Source organism: Ascaphus truei, chromosome 2 (genome assembly GCF_040206685.1).
Source record: "Ascaphus truei isolate aAscTru1 chromosome 2, aAscTru1.hap1, whole genome shotgun sequence".
Lineage (NCBI taxonomy): Eukaryota > Metazoa > Chordata > Amphibia > Anura > Ascaphidae > Ascaphus > Ascaphus truei.
Window position 1 is genome coordinate 165,333,491 of NC_134484.1, and position 13,716 is coordinate 165,347,206.

At 41.5% G+C, this 13,716-nt stretch overlaps 1 protein-coding gene across 5 annotated transcripts in view; it reads right to left on the reverse strand.

Annotated features, from left to right (window-relative positions):
* The window catches only part of MBP (myelin basic protein), a 202,302-nt gene that overhangs the window by 103,650 nt on the left and 84,936 nt on the right, over positions 1–13,716 (reverse strand). For all 5 annotated transcript variants that reach the window (XM_075585511.1, XM_075585509.1, XM_075585510.1 and 2 more), the window contains 2 exons: positions 10,402–10,495; positions 2,175–2,234 (listed from right to left, as the gene is read on the reverse strand). In XM_075585511.1, the coding sequence (XP_075441626.1) occupies positions 2,175–2,234; positions 10,402–10,462 (121 nt within the window). In that variant the 5' untranslated portion in view covers positions 10,463–10,495. The remainder of the gene's footprint in view (positions 1–2,174; positions 2,235–10,401; positions 10,496–13,716) is intronic.

Here is a 13,716-nt window from a genome sequence, read left to right on the forward strand (position 1 = left end):
AGAGAGATACTGTAGATGGATAGCATCTGATTTTTGATTTCTTGTCTTGAACTCTACTAGAGGATTACATCCTCAAGGTTGGACCATTTAACCCATTGTGCAGACAGGGCACACAAAGAAAACAAAATCTATAAAGCCAGTAATACGTGTATGGAGTCAATTAAATGTAACCATTTCCCATTGCGGCCCTTTCAAAAACAATAGTTGAAGAGCACTGGTGTACAGTGTCAGTGGCATTTAGGGAACAAATTGCTATTATTTCATTAACAATAATTGTCTAGACAACACTTATTTCTTACAATTTAGTAAATAGGTCTAGACGATTCCGAACTACAAAAGTGGACCCTATTGCAGCCACATTATTCAGAACAGGCATTATTGTCCATTTGAGAGTACGTCGATATAGTGAATACAAACAGAATGCTTAATTTGCTCAGAAGTTAATAGCATACAAGATCTCTACATTATATTTGAATGGATAACCAAGAATGCTGCACATACATACCTCATTTGTGGGAGAAATTATTCTATCCTACATACATAATTAACTATAGTGCAGCAATGAAAGCTAAAAAGGGTTCATGCCCTATAGTGAATGTAACCTTTCATGTTCACTTTTCCTGACCACTAACATTGTACTGGAGTTTGATAAGAAAAGACTGTGTGTGAGATGTACAGTAGGTGGGCACACAACCAAGAGAAAGCGCTGGATTGATCCTGTTTAGAACAATTCCTTGATATAATGGGCAGCTTTGTTATGCCTCTGCTCGAAGGATTGCAAGTCTAGCAGTCTTGTCGCTACCAGGATGCTTCTGAACAAGCAGTAGTGTAAGGCAGAAAATACTAGTCCTTTTCACTTTCTGGATTCGATAAAACAAGCATGCTTTTTTCATACTTCATGATATCAACTCTCTGTGTCTATTCTTCTGTGCAATGTATTATAGCATCAAATGATAGCAATAACTCATTATTTCCACTTCTCTTTTGGCTTCAATGTTACACATATGGGAATCAGTACACCTGCACTGTTCGCGTGTGAAATCCAATGATGTTGAAAAGATTATTTCCACACCACCAATTAATTGTTCATTTTAAAACGATTGTACATCATGCTCTGTTATGAATGAATAAATATCTCTAATTTCAGTGGAAAACAGCAGCTCTGAACTATATTAAATTCCAGTGGATGATTTAACCAACACAACTAGGGGGAGAGTGTTTATGGGTATGTGTGTGTTTGAGATGGGGGGCTTATTGTGTGTGTCTCACTGTCTGTGGCTGCGTGTCACTGTGTGTGCGCGTACAGTATATATTGGGGAGAGAGGTTATTGAGTGTAGGGAGGGGAGAAAAATACATGGCGGTAGGAGAGGTGGGGGTGTAAGAGAGACGGGTGGAAGGAAAGGATGACAGGGGAGAGCAAGAGGGGGTGAGAGTGAGGAGGTGTGTGAGAAGGGGGGGGGCAGGTGTAAGAGAAAATGGGGGGATTCTCGCAAGGCCGCCAAAACGTGGTTGGGGGCCCCGGTGGAAACATTAGTCCTGAGCCCCGGGAAAGCTGCCCTGTATTGTCCAGAAGAGAGAATTTGGGCAGAGGCTTTAGAAGCAAATATTTTAAGATGACCTTATGAGCTGCAAAAAGGATCATCAGAAATAAAATCGCTATTTTGGGAGGGCAGGACCACCTAACTGGAAATTCCCCTAAAAATGCCCTACATTTCTAAAGGAATTATGTTAATTCATTCTACAGTTTTGTACCAAATGAAAATCTGCATTTTGTTGGGTACACTTGAAACATATATTTGCCCCATCTGCTTTGATCCTGGAAATTTGCTTGGGAGAAATGCTGATTCTCGCCGAGGTCACTCAAGACAGTAGCCTGTCTAACCTTGTTGTAACCATGCGCAATGTCTTCTATTGGAACAGGTATCTGGGAATCCACAACACAATCATTACTCTGGATCAAAAGATTAAAAATAGGTGGAGAGGAGTGGCGCGCACGTGATGCTGAACGGCATGGTCGGGTGCTGGGCGAGAAATAAGGCCGAGATAACGCCCGAGATTGCCGCTTTTAGCAGCTAGGCCCCCTAAAAGTCTGGCAGAACCCTCCAAGATGCCCCCAGAGGCAAGAAAACCCATCCCTCAAGAATTTACACGCTTCTTCAAAAGGGGAATGTACCTGCATCAGATTCGGGAGATGGCGACGTCTCGTGCAGAACTTCACAGGTGTTGTCCAAGTCTGAAAAAGAGGAAGACAACAGCATCACTAAAAATTACTTAGCGACTGTATTGAAAAACATGCTGAGCTCATTCCAAAATGGATCTGCAGAAAGCTGTAGCAGAGCTGAAAGATGAGATATCTCCCTCTTGGGGAGAAAACAACCAATTATCATATACTGTATGATAATATTCTGGTTTCTGAACACATCTCCAGAAAAATGCAAAATATATATATAATATAGTCCAAGCTGGAGTACCAAAAAAATGTGTGCGGTTTGCACCATAACAGACCCGAACATAAATGTCCTGAAAGAGATGGACATGTGACTGAAACTTTATAGAACATCAATGGTTTAAATAAGGTAAAGGATGAAAGCAATTTTTGGAGATACAAAGGATTTCTAGTGTATGAGGTTGTGCACTGAAGCTGCAGGGTAGAGATGTCATGAACATCTTTACTGAAAGGGTTGTGGATACATGCCATAGCCACCAAGCAAAGGTAGCGGAACTGAATACACCTAGTGATGTGAAATGATTCTGCATGTCAATGCTTTGCTTCTAAACCACTCAATACCTACATTTTGCACAAAAGTTTTTCAAAGGTTAAAACATAAATAAGAAAAAAGTATGAAACTACCGTACAGATGTAGAAGCTGTTATTGCACTCGTGTTTCAGCGGGACACACACAACGCGCCAGTGGGAACAACTGCCATTGTAAATATATTAACAGTGTGCGGAAAAGGGGTGGGGCTAATGCAAAAAGGGCAGCGCCAGTGGGTGCAATAATGCCTGCTACATCTGTTGCAGATGTCATTGTGTTACCACTTTAACAGATAACACATAACGCATTCTTTTGTGGGAACGGGAAAAGTAACACAGCAAACTTTATATCGACTTCATTAAATAATAAGCTATGCACACACAGTACATTTACTGTGCCCATCCTAGCAGACAATCAGCATATTTGCAAACTAGAAGAAAAGCACCAAATGGAGTTAGTCGGGATTTGTCGAGCAATGTGTATTATTATTTTTTTTTTTTAAAGGCTTTGATAGCAGTGGACAATAAAGGTTTCAGCTTGTTTCTGACTACAGTCTTTCAGTGGAAACATTGAGGACGTAGCCCCTGGTCCATGGGTGTTAATCTTTTAAGGAAAAATACTTGTGGTCCCCCTACTGAAATCTGTACAAATTGCAGAGTCCAATCAATTTGAAATCTCTTAAAATCATGAAAGCCAAATCTTCTGTAAAAAAAAGGAACATATTAGAGGGAAACAATTAGAATAAAGTTAGAGTTAGAACAGTTACCAACTAGTTAAACTCCGGAGAAACGTAGAACGATTTATGGATATACTGTGCTTTGTAGACAAGCATTTACATCTTAGCCACGTGGAGAAAGACCCAAGATTGTTACAGTGAATGCAGAAGTAACTTCAAGAAAGTACATTAAAGTTTAGGTGCTAGCAAAATGAAATGAAACAATGATAGTAACCCCATTTTAAAGAAATTCCGTGTTTCCTCAATTCCAAGACGTACCTTTAATCCCATTTTCACTCGTCTGAAATAGATGCGTCTTAGAATCGATGTACTAAAAAAAAAAAAAAAACAGCTAGGGGCGCTGCAGAAGAAGCCACAGCAGCTTTCCGTGTTTTACCAAAAGCTGCTGTCGGCAGTGCAGTGGCCGGCTGCTTGGACCATGGGCCCCCCTGCCACAGCGACTCACACCTGAAGTTGCTTGCTAGGGTCAAATGACACCCCCCCCGCGGCAACGCACTGATGATTTCAGCAGTGTGTCCAGCTGCTAGCAACATGAGCATCCGTGTGTCCCCCCCCCCCCCGACTCCACTTGCTGTCCTGAAGTGCCGGCCCCCCTACAGAAGAGTGGTTGAAGTGCTAGCTGCCTATCCCATTGCCCCCCCCAGCATGATGGTCAGCTGTCCGACGGTGCAGCTGGGATGCCTCTTCTATTGGCACACCCTGCGCATCTGTCAGCTGGGCAGTGCGGCGGTAGAAGTCCCGCCAACTGCCTCTCCCGTGCCTCCTCTCCCCCCCCCCGTGCATGTCTATCAGCTGGGCAGTGCGGCGGTAGAAGTGCCGCGGCTGCATCTTCCATTCCCCCCCTACCTCTCTCCCCGGGCACGACCATCAGCTGGGCGGTGCGGCTGTGGAAGCGGTGCAGCTGCAGAAGTGCTGCCGGCTGCCTCTCCCATTCATCCTCCTCCTTCCCCCCTCCCATCCCCACGCGCGCCTATCAGCTGTCCGGCGGTAGAAGTGCTGGCTGCCTCTCCCATTATGCCCCCCCCCCCCACGGCTGTCAGTACTTCTACCACTCCCCCACCCCCCTGCCGGAATGTGAACGCAGTCAAGGGAGGTGAGGGGAAGATGAGCCGAGGAGCGCCTGTGCCTCGAAGTACAGTAAGTACAGTATCTGACGGATAGACGTTGCTGCCAGCTCCAGCGCAGCTCCCATAATGCTGAGCAGGATCCTGTTTGTAGTTCTGAGGAGAACAGTTGTACTGTGGTATAGTGTTGTGTACGCAGTGTGCTGTTGTGCAGTGTTACACAGTGTGCTGTTGTGCAGTGTTACGCAGTTTGCTGCTGTGCAGTGTAGTCAAGTGAATTGTGACTTACCATAAAATGTCATCAAAAAGACTTCACTATGATGCAGAATTGAAAAGCAAAGTTATTGCGTACACTGAAGAGCACGGAAACTCCCAAAGTGATTTAGAAGAAACTTTAGACTCAAACTCTAACTGTGATACTGAAGAAGAAAGTGATATGTAATTGTATGGATAAATGAATGCTATTGTCTGCTAGTAAAAACATTTTTTTCTGCACATTTAATGTAGTGGGTTTCCCCCCCCCCCCCCAATTTTTTTTTATTAAATCAAGGGTGTGTCTTTGAATAGATGGCGTCTTAGAATAGAGGAAATAGGGTATTAAACGTTTATATATTTCAAGCAAAGTATTTGTAATTTTTTTTAGGTTAAGCTACACTAGGGGTTCCTTCCTGGTTCCAAAATATATTTGTTGTTTTTTTGTGGGCCGATTATGAAATTAAAAAATGTATAAATAGGTCTCTCATTGATATCTGATTTTTCCATTTCCCCCCTTCCTCTCTCTGACCATCACCTCATCTCATTTTCTCTCTCTTGCTTCTCTCCTTCTACATCTAAATTTACCCCTCGTTTCTGCAGAGGCTTGCGCTATATTAACCTACAGTACCAGCTTTTGATTCCACTTTACGCTTGTCCCTCTCCTCTCTCAGCCCTGCTCCAGACCCTGACAACCTGGTCAGGAACTACAACTCTGCCCTGTCCTCCTCTCTTGATCTACATGCCCCGCTTTCTCTCTGCCATTCTTGCCCTTCTAACCCAGACCCTTGCTAAATTCCCACACGCGCATGTTGCGTTCCTGCACTCGTTCCTCTGAACACCTCTGGAGGAAATCTCACACTCTCGCAGACTTCCTTCACTACAAAAACAGATTTTTAACTCCTCCCTCTACTCTGGTACCTTTCCCTCCTCCTTCAAACATGCAACAGTCATACCATTACTCAAAAACAGCAAGCTTGACCCTACCTGTCTTTCTAACTATCAACCAGTCTCCCTCCTGCCTTTTGCCTCTAAACTCCTTGAACGTCTTGTATCCTCTCGCCTGCTCCATTTTCTCACCACCTATTCTCTCCTAGACCCTTTAAAATCAAGCTTTCACACTGCTCACTCCAACGAAACAGCCCTCACTAAACTAACTAATGACCTCGACGCAGCCAAAGACAGAGGTCATTACACTCTGCTCATATTACTCAATCTCTCTGCAGCATTTGATACAGTGGACCACCCTATTCTCCTTCACATTCGCCATACTCTTGGTATTCGTAACAAAGCTCTATCCTGGATCTCCTCTTACCTCTCCCATCGTACTTTCAATTTCTCTTTTGCCAACGCCTCCTCCTTTATCAATCTCTCTGTGGGGGTACCCCAGGGCTCTGTCCTGGGATCTCTCCTCTTCTCTGTACACACTCTCTCTAGGTGACCTAATCACATCTCTTGGATTCAAATATCACCTCTAACCTGACGACAAACACATTTACTTTTCAACCCCTGACATTACACCTGCTGCATAGACCAAAGTTTCTGAATCTCTCACTGCGATATCATCCTGGATGGCCCTCCGACGACTTAAACTCTACATGTGAAAAACAGAGCTCCTCATATTTCATGCTAAACCTGGCCCCACTACCTCCTTCCACATTACTGTTGGAAATTCTGTCATACACCCAGTAGCGCAAGCACGCTGGCTAGGGGTCACACTCGACTCCTCTCTCACATTCAAAACGTATATAAAACCGGATTCTTTTTCCTCCGCAATATTACAAAGATACACCCTTTCCTCTGTTGCTCGACTGCTAAAACTCTGACTCAGGCCCTCATTCTCTCCCGTCTCGATTACTGTAACCTCCTGCTGTCCAGCCTTTCTGCCTCTCACCTGTCTCCCCTACAATCTATCCTAAACACTGCTTCCAGAATCATTATACTCTTTCCTAAATCTGTCTCAACGTCTCCTTAGTTGAAATCACTCTCAATACTCAACTAGCACCCTCTCTATCCACCTTTAAGACCCACCTTAAAACACACCTGCTTAACGAAGCATATGAGAAGCTCGGTGGCTAACACTATACAACTGATACATTAATCTTGGCCCCTTGCAGACGCACTTACCTGAATGCCCTCCTACTGTATCTCTATGTTCCTCTTACCAATTAGATTGTAAGCTCCCGGAGCAGGGACTCCTTTTCCTAAATGTTACTTTTATGACTGAAGCCCTTATTCCCATGATCTGTTATTTGTATTATTTGTTATTTATATAATTGTCACGTGTATTACTACTGTGAAGCGCTATGTACATTAATGGCGCTATATAAATACAGTAAAGACATACATATCTCCAGATGACGTTTTAACTTTCTATTGGCCTCAGAGCAAGCCATTTTGTGTCTACTAGGCAAGTGTTGTTGGTCGCAAGGACAAACACTACTCATCGTTCAGGTGGGTCCTTGAGAGGTTGAGGTACCACAGATCCCCTCCGGGAGACCCCCTGATTCCGGCAAGTTAAATAAAATAAATTTAAAAAAAAAGTTGAGCAGCTCAGACTGGTGCTTTAAAGTGAACACATTAAATGCATATCAGGTTGCGCTGTTGACATGGGCTCTCTTTCTTTTGAATGAATCATATAATCTTATCACTTTATGCTTCTTTCTTCTCCATTGCTGTACATCTGCTCCATGTTACATTGAATCGACACTTCTCCATGACTAATAAAGCTCCTACAATTTAGCCAAATAAAACCTAAAACAATGACACTTTAGGAAGTACAGTATTCATCATTTTTTAAAGACCGATCATGCCCATGCTGGCGTTTAACTTGTTGCTCTGAATCCGGCTTGATGATGTACTGGATGCCAAAACATTACCACAAAACTGAGGATGTAGCAAACATACGTCTGCAGAAAACACATTCAATAAAAAAAAAGTCCACTATGTTTTCATGAGGGCAATAAATTTCAGTGTATGAATACAATGAAGAGGTAGTGCCTCACACAAATTATATAAAACTGTACCTTTGTCGGATAATCAAGTAGCAATCCACACTGCTCTCTTGCGTTTGTTTTGTTATTTTAACCAGGGGGTACTCAGAGCTGCTTTGTGGTACCCTTATGTCCGTGAACACTCCGGATCCCGCGGCAAAATATCTACATTCCAGGCACAAAATGCCACCTGTGTCAGGGTTCGATCCTGGCAGGCAAAAGAAAGCTGCAACGTCATCTCTCCATTACCCTATTGGTGATCACTTTAGCTGCTTTTCGTGTTTCTCGGCACCAACATTATTTTATTTTTTTCATTAGGGGGCATGGAAGACCCCTAGGATCAATCAAAATTGATAAAAAAAATAAACCAATATAGGGCAGGATCGTTACTTCCATGCATCTCAGATAAACTTAAATACATGCAAGAACATGGGAAGTGTGGCACAACGCGGACACCGTAATGGAGACCTAGCTTGATGACATCACTTGGAACAGCTGAGCGGTGGTGATTCCAAGGAGTCATCGCTACGAGGCAGACCAGCGTGACCAGAACCGAGCATCCAAAGAAGAATGGAGATCCGAGGCATCTGTAAATTTTCCACATTAAGGTATATGACCTAGCCACTTGATGTGAGTAGGCTTTCAATTTTTACCCACGGCAGAGGAGTGTTTGACGGAGCCAACTGCTGTCAATTTTATTTTATGTTGTGTTGTGTTGTGTTACCTTTGGGTGCACCCTAGTTGTATCTAATATATACAATTTTTAGTAGAGTGATATCTACATGTTGTTCCATATGGAGTATTAAATGTTCTATCATTGCCAGTGTACCTGGTGTATATCTGTATTTTGGCCCTGGGTAATGCTCTATGATAGTGCGTATTATGTTTTTGTCTCCCATCTCTTGAGGTATCATTATTCCCAGGATCCAAGTTTCTCTTCAGAGATTCCAATCGAGACCAACTGTGGTATACAGTATTTAGTCCTAAGCTCCAGAGAGGTCTGTTTTGTTAACACGCAAAAACATGTTTTGTAATGTTTGAATTCTATTTAATGAATCATTTCCTGTTTATAAATGGTAAACAGAATATGCACTGCACACACGAGAGATTAGAAATTCAAGAATGACTATGCAATTGACTGTGGAAGGTGTGGCTGATACTACTGAAAACAAAATGAAAAGTAATATGAAATAACTACTACAGGACAATGAGTCAGTGTTAATCCAAATGTACTGTAAAGCAGGGAAGAAATATTGCAAATTAGGACAGTTTCAATTATTAGAAGGAAGCTATGTACCCTACTCTCCATAAATACTACAAGTTGACATTAATGGGGTGATAAAAAATAATCATGTTGAGTTATCATTGGAAGAAGAGAGAATAAATGACTGGAAGAAGGGAGAAGACTGGAAGAAGCTCAGGATTCCATGTTTGCATTCCATGTTTGCAGCCTGAGGGTGAGACTGAGGAAGGGCTGTGAAAGGAATGCAAGCTGTGGGCTGTAAAGATTTCTTGGGCAATCTAGCAGCTACTCATGTAGTCCGTTTGTACTGTAATAGCTTAACAAGCATTTTGAAAGGAATTTATCACATTCACATATAACGAAGTGGCTTAATTATAGTATTGGCACCGTGCTTGACTGATTTACATTTACATTAAAGGTACATACATAGAGGTAGAGTATTTATATTTATTTATAAAAATGTTTTATTTAAAAAGTTGGATAACACAGGGAAGGGTTTTGAAAGATTTAAGCAATACTAGTGCTTTAAAAGTAGGACGTGGGAAATATTTCTGAAATTAATCCCTTTTTCTTTAAAAAATAAAGTTGAATTGCAAGTGTGTGCATAACAAAATACATGGAACTGCGGGGGTGAAAATAACACAGAGTTTTGGTAACTCCTAATACCATCCCACTTCAACCACTGACCAAAAAAAGAAAAGAAAAACTGTCCTTATTACTTTCTTGATGTTTTTTTTGCAATGCCAGGATTCAATTAGGTTTATTTGTTGTTTTCCGTTTTGTCTTATCTGTTCGTTTTTATGAAAGGTTCTGATAGGAACGTTGAATAAATATAAATCACACTGAAATTGGAGTGCCTGCTATCCTGTATATATGCATGTACACAGCTTGTGTTTATAGCAGGAGCACCCAGATCATATTCCGTTTGCGCCTCAGCTACCCGAACTTGAATATATTATATAAATACATACATACATATACGTAGCATGACTTTATACATATATATTTTTTATTGTTGTTTTGCACTCCTGTGAGCCATATAACTGTGTTGTAAGTATACAGCACTCTGAATTTTCTTTACAATGCTTGGGAGATTGCTTAAATTATATTTCAGATGGACTATGACTGCCATATTTAAATACTTACTGCTTTTACAATAGGAAATTATATTATTGCTAAAATTCGACTCAAGCAATGCCTGTCTGCAGGAAGGAGAAAAGCAATGAGGGGTTAAAGAAGACTTACAATCATGATAGAAAAGGGGTTTTCCTGCAACGTGTGTCTGATAGTATTTTAGATCTTAGCTACACTGATTCCCGTTGTACAAGTCACTTCTTGTTTTGCGATGATACATACCAAACACTTCATTATCTTCAGACACCTGGGCTGGGCCTGCTCCTTCTCCTTCGCTCACCATCTTCTGTTCTTCCACCACGTTATTTTCTGCATTCTGAAACACAAATAATAGTGTTCATCCTTCTCTGCACAGCCAGACTTTTTTTTTTTTTTTACCTGTGTGAACAGTTTATGTTGTTGTTTTTTCCGCAGTGCTGCTTTACAAAAGGTCAGTGCCACCTACTCAGACAGTCTTAAATTAGTGGCTAAGTGGGTATGACTTGAAGGCCACGTACAGTGTACACATGCATTTGCAGGAAATAGTCCGCTCTGTATCAGACATACTTATTTTGAAAATTAGGCTGTAAGGATGCTCATGTTGTAGGTCTTAGAGCAGCCAAACCCCTGCAGCATATTGATGATGGGTCTACTAGTTTTCTGTTTCCGGAAAATACCTCCGCAGACACTTTTCCAGCGGGTGGCACTGCTACTGATATTGCCTTCACAAATACTTTAACCCACTTGAAGCAAACAAAGTATGCACATTGCTCTTTACACACACAGGTCCGCTCAATAATTAACAAGTTCATTTACACATAAGATCTTACAGTATTTAAGTGGTTAATTCTATATTGTTATGTATGCTCTACTAAACTCTCACATTTAAACCCTTCAGGCGGCATGCACTAATGAACTCAGTGGGTCACAACATATACATACAAATACATATACAGTATACACACACATATATACAGTATATCTATCTATACATCTCCACTGATGAGCACCGGTTTCTCCTTGGCTTGTGCCCTATATTGTCACAGAGGTATTACAAACATATTATATAGGCCCCAGTGTGTTTGTTAGCAGGTCAATAAAATGTGATTCTCCTGATTTCCCCATCTGCGCTTCTGTCTTGGAACAGTAACGCAGCTGTAAGGAAGAACGTATTGATCTGTAAGCTCAGTCTTAAGCATCAAGGGAGACACAAAACTCCCAATAAAGAGTGAGAGGTAGAAGGGCAATTTTGTGTCATTCATTTTTTATTTTATTTTTTATCCTTTTGGGGAGGGAGAATGGGGAAAGATGGTCATACAAACTATTTTTAACTGGCTAGAACAAATTCTGCTGGCTATAGCACAAAGTGTATTTTTCCAGCCCTGCATATGCTCATATTTATTGTTATTTGGGACAGGTATTAATTGCAACTGAGGGGGTAATTCTATATCTGCCGAAGTGGCAAAAGATCCCTATAGATGTTAATAGGGACTGTTGACCTCTTTGGCAAATATACAATTACGCTCTAAGTCCTTAACCGAACTTCTGTGAAGTCGCTACCTCCTTGTTTGGAACTATTTCAGCCCCATTCATTTGAATGCAATGATAAACCGACGGCTCTTTTTGCAGCAAATTTCCTGATAAGAAAATAATATAGCGAAGATGACCACTGTATTTCAAGATCCTCCCATATTGAAAGGCATAAATTAGTATACTCTTGATAAGTGGCAGTGTTAAATATGTCTGTTGCTACTTCAGTATAATTGGTGTGAAAAAAGAAGTGGAAATCACAAGCATTCATTTTATATGAACTGCTTTTAGTAAATCATTTTCCAATATAAATCCGAGCAAATGTGCTGTGCCCTGAAACGAAGAATCAGCTACATCACGTGATGTGACGTCACCACGTCACTGCACCCACGCCCTACGCGTTTCTCTCCAGGCGGAGCTTCGTCAGGGGCACGAGGTGTAGCTGATTCCTGGTGTATCGGAGCCCCTGCATGTATGCTGGTTGTGCGCGATCTGCCATGTCCTACTAGAGACGCAGCGTTCAAGCAATGATTAGCTAAGTATTCTTATAATATCACACAGAGTGCTATGTCGCAAGGTTGATGATCTTTATCACTAGCTACAGGGACTCCAGAGTAAAATTTGACAGCGATGTTGGAGCTGTGCTGTTTGATTTCAAGCAGCGTTCATATGGTAGTTTAGTTGATTAGGGAATTCCCTCCTCCACCCTGCAAACATACCTCTGAGACAAACTGTTTATTAGAGACTCTGGAGTCTGCATGGAGGATAGTCCATGCGCTATGTTGTTTTCATTCTATGCATTATTCATCTAGTTGCTGGGGCATTGATACATGAGCTCGATTGCCAGACTTCTGAGTGATCAAATGTGTGTATTACTCTTGATTTTTCAACTCGAGCAGGAGGTTAGCTTAACACTATATATTATATAGACTTACACACTATATAGCAGGAATTAGCTACATCAACACCACATACCAGTATTAATTATATTTTATTTTTCACTTTGTCACCCTTGTGTTTCACGTTGTATATTCACGAAAAAATTTAAAACATTTAGTGTGGAGTGCACCACAAATGTACATTCTGTGAGTGATCTTGTGATGCGTCAGAATTTTCACCCATTTGTTAATACTATTGACCATTGTACATAGGTAGCACCCATTTATGATACAATTAGATTCAAGCAATATGTAATTGAAATTAGTGAGCGGTGTGATATGTCTTCTGTGTTTTCACTAGGAAAAGGCATACTGAAGACCCCTGGCAGGTAGAAATGGCGGAAACTTCAACCAAACGTAAGAAGTTTACTGTACAAGAAAAAATTGCTGCGCTTGATAGAATAAAATCTGGAGTCACGCAAACCAAAGTGGCTAGAGACCTAGGATTGAATGAGTCTACAGTTCGCGGATGGAAAAAGGAGGAGAAACGTCATGATGAAGTTAAATCCATAGAAACAGACGATGGACTGAAACTTAATCGTTTGCGTGAACCTAAAGACAGCCAGTTGAATAAAGCTGTTTTTCAGTGGTTTGTCCAAGAAAGATCCTCTGTCTGGACCCCATCTGCAAACGCAAGCCAAAAAGTTTCACAACCAACTTCACGGCAATGCTTCAACCTCCTTCGCGGCAAGTAGTGGATGGCTAAATCGCTTTAAAAGGCGACATGGAATAAGTAAAAAACCGCTATATCAGGAGAGATACGTTCAGCTGACGATGAAGCTGCATGCTCGTAACCTGCCCAGGTTCAGAAGATAATTGAAGATGGTGACTATACCGCAGAACAGGTTTACAACTGCGATGAGACCGGACTGTGTTTCAAAATGCTACCGAATACCACTCTGGCCTGTAAGAATGACGAACAGCGTAAACGAGGATTTAAACAAATGAAAGACAGAGTGACTGTACTTTTTTGTGTGAACCAAACTGGAAATCACAAACTGAAGCCACTTTGTATTGGCAATTTTAAATCGCTGCGGTGCTTCCACCATGTGAATATGGGTACTATGCCTTTTTCGTATGACTTTAGCAA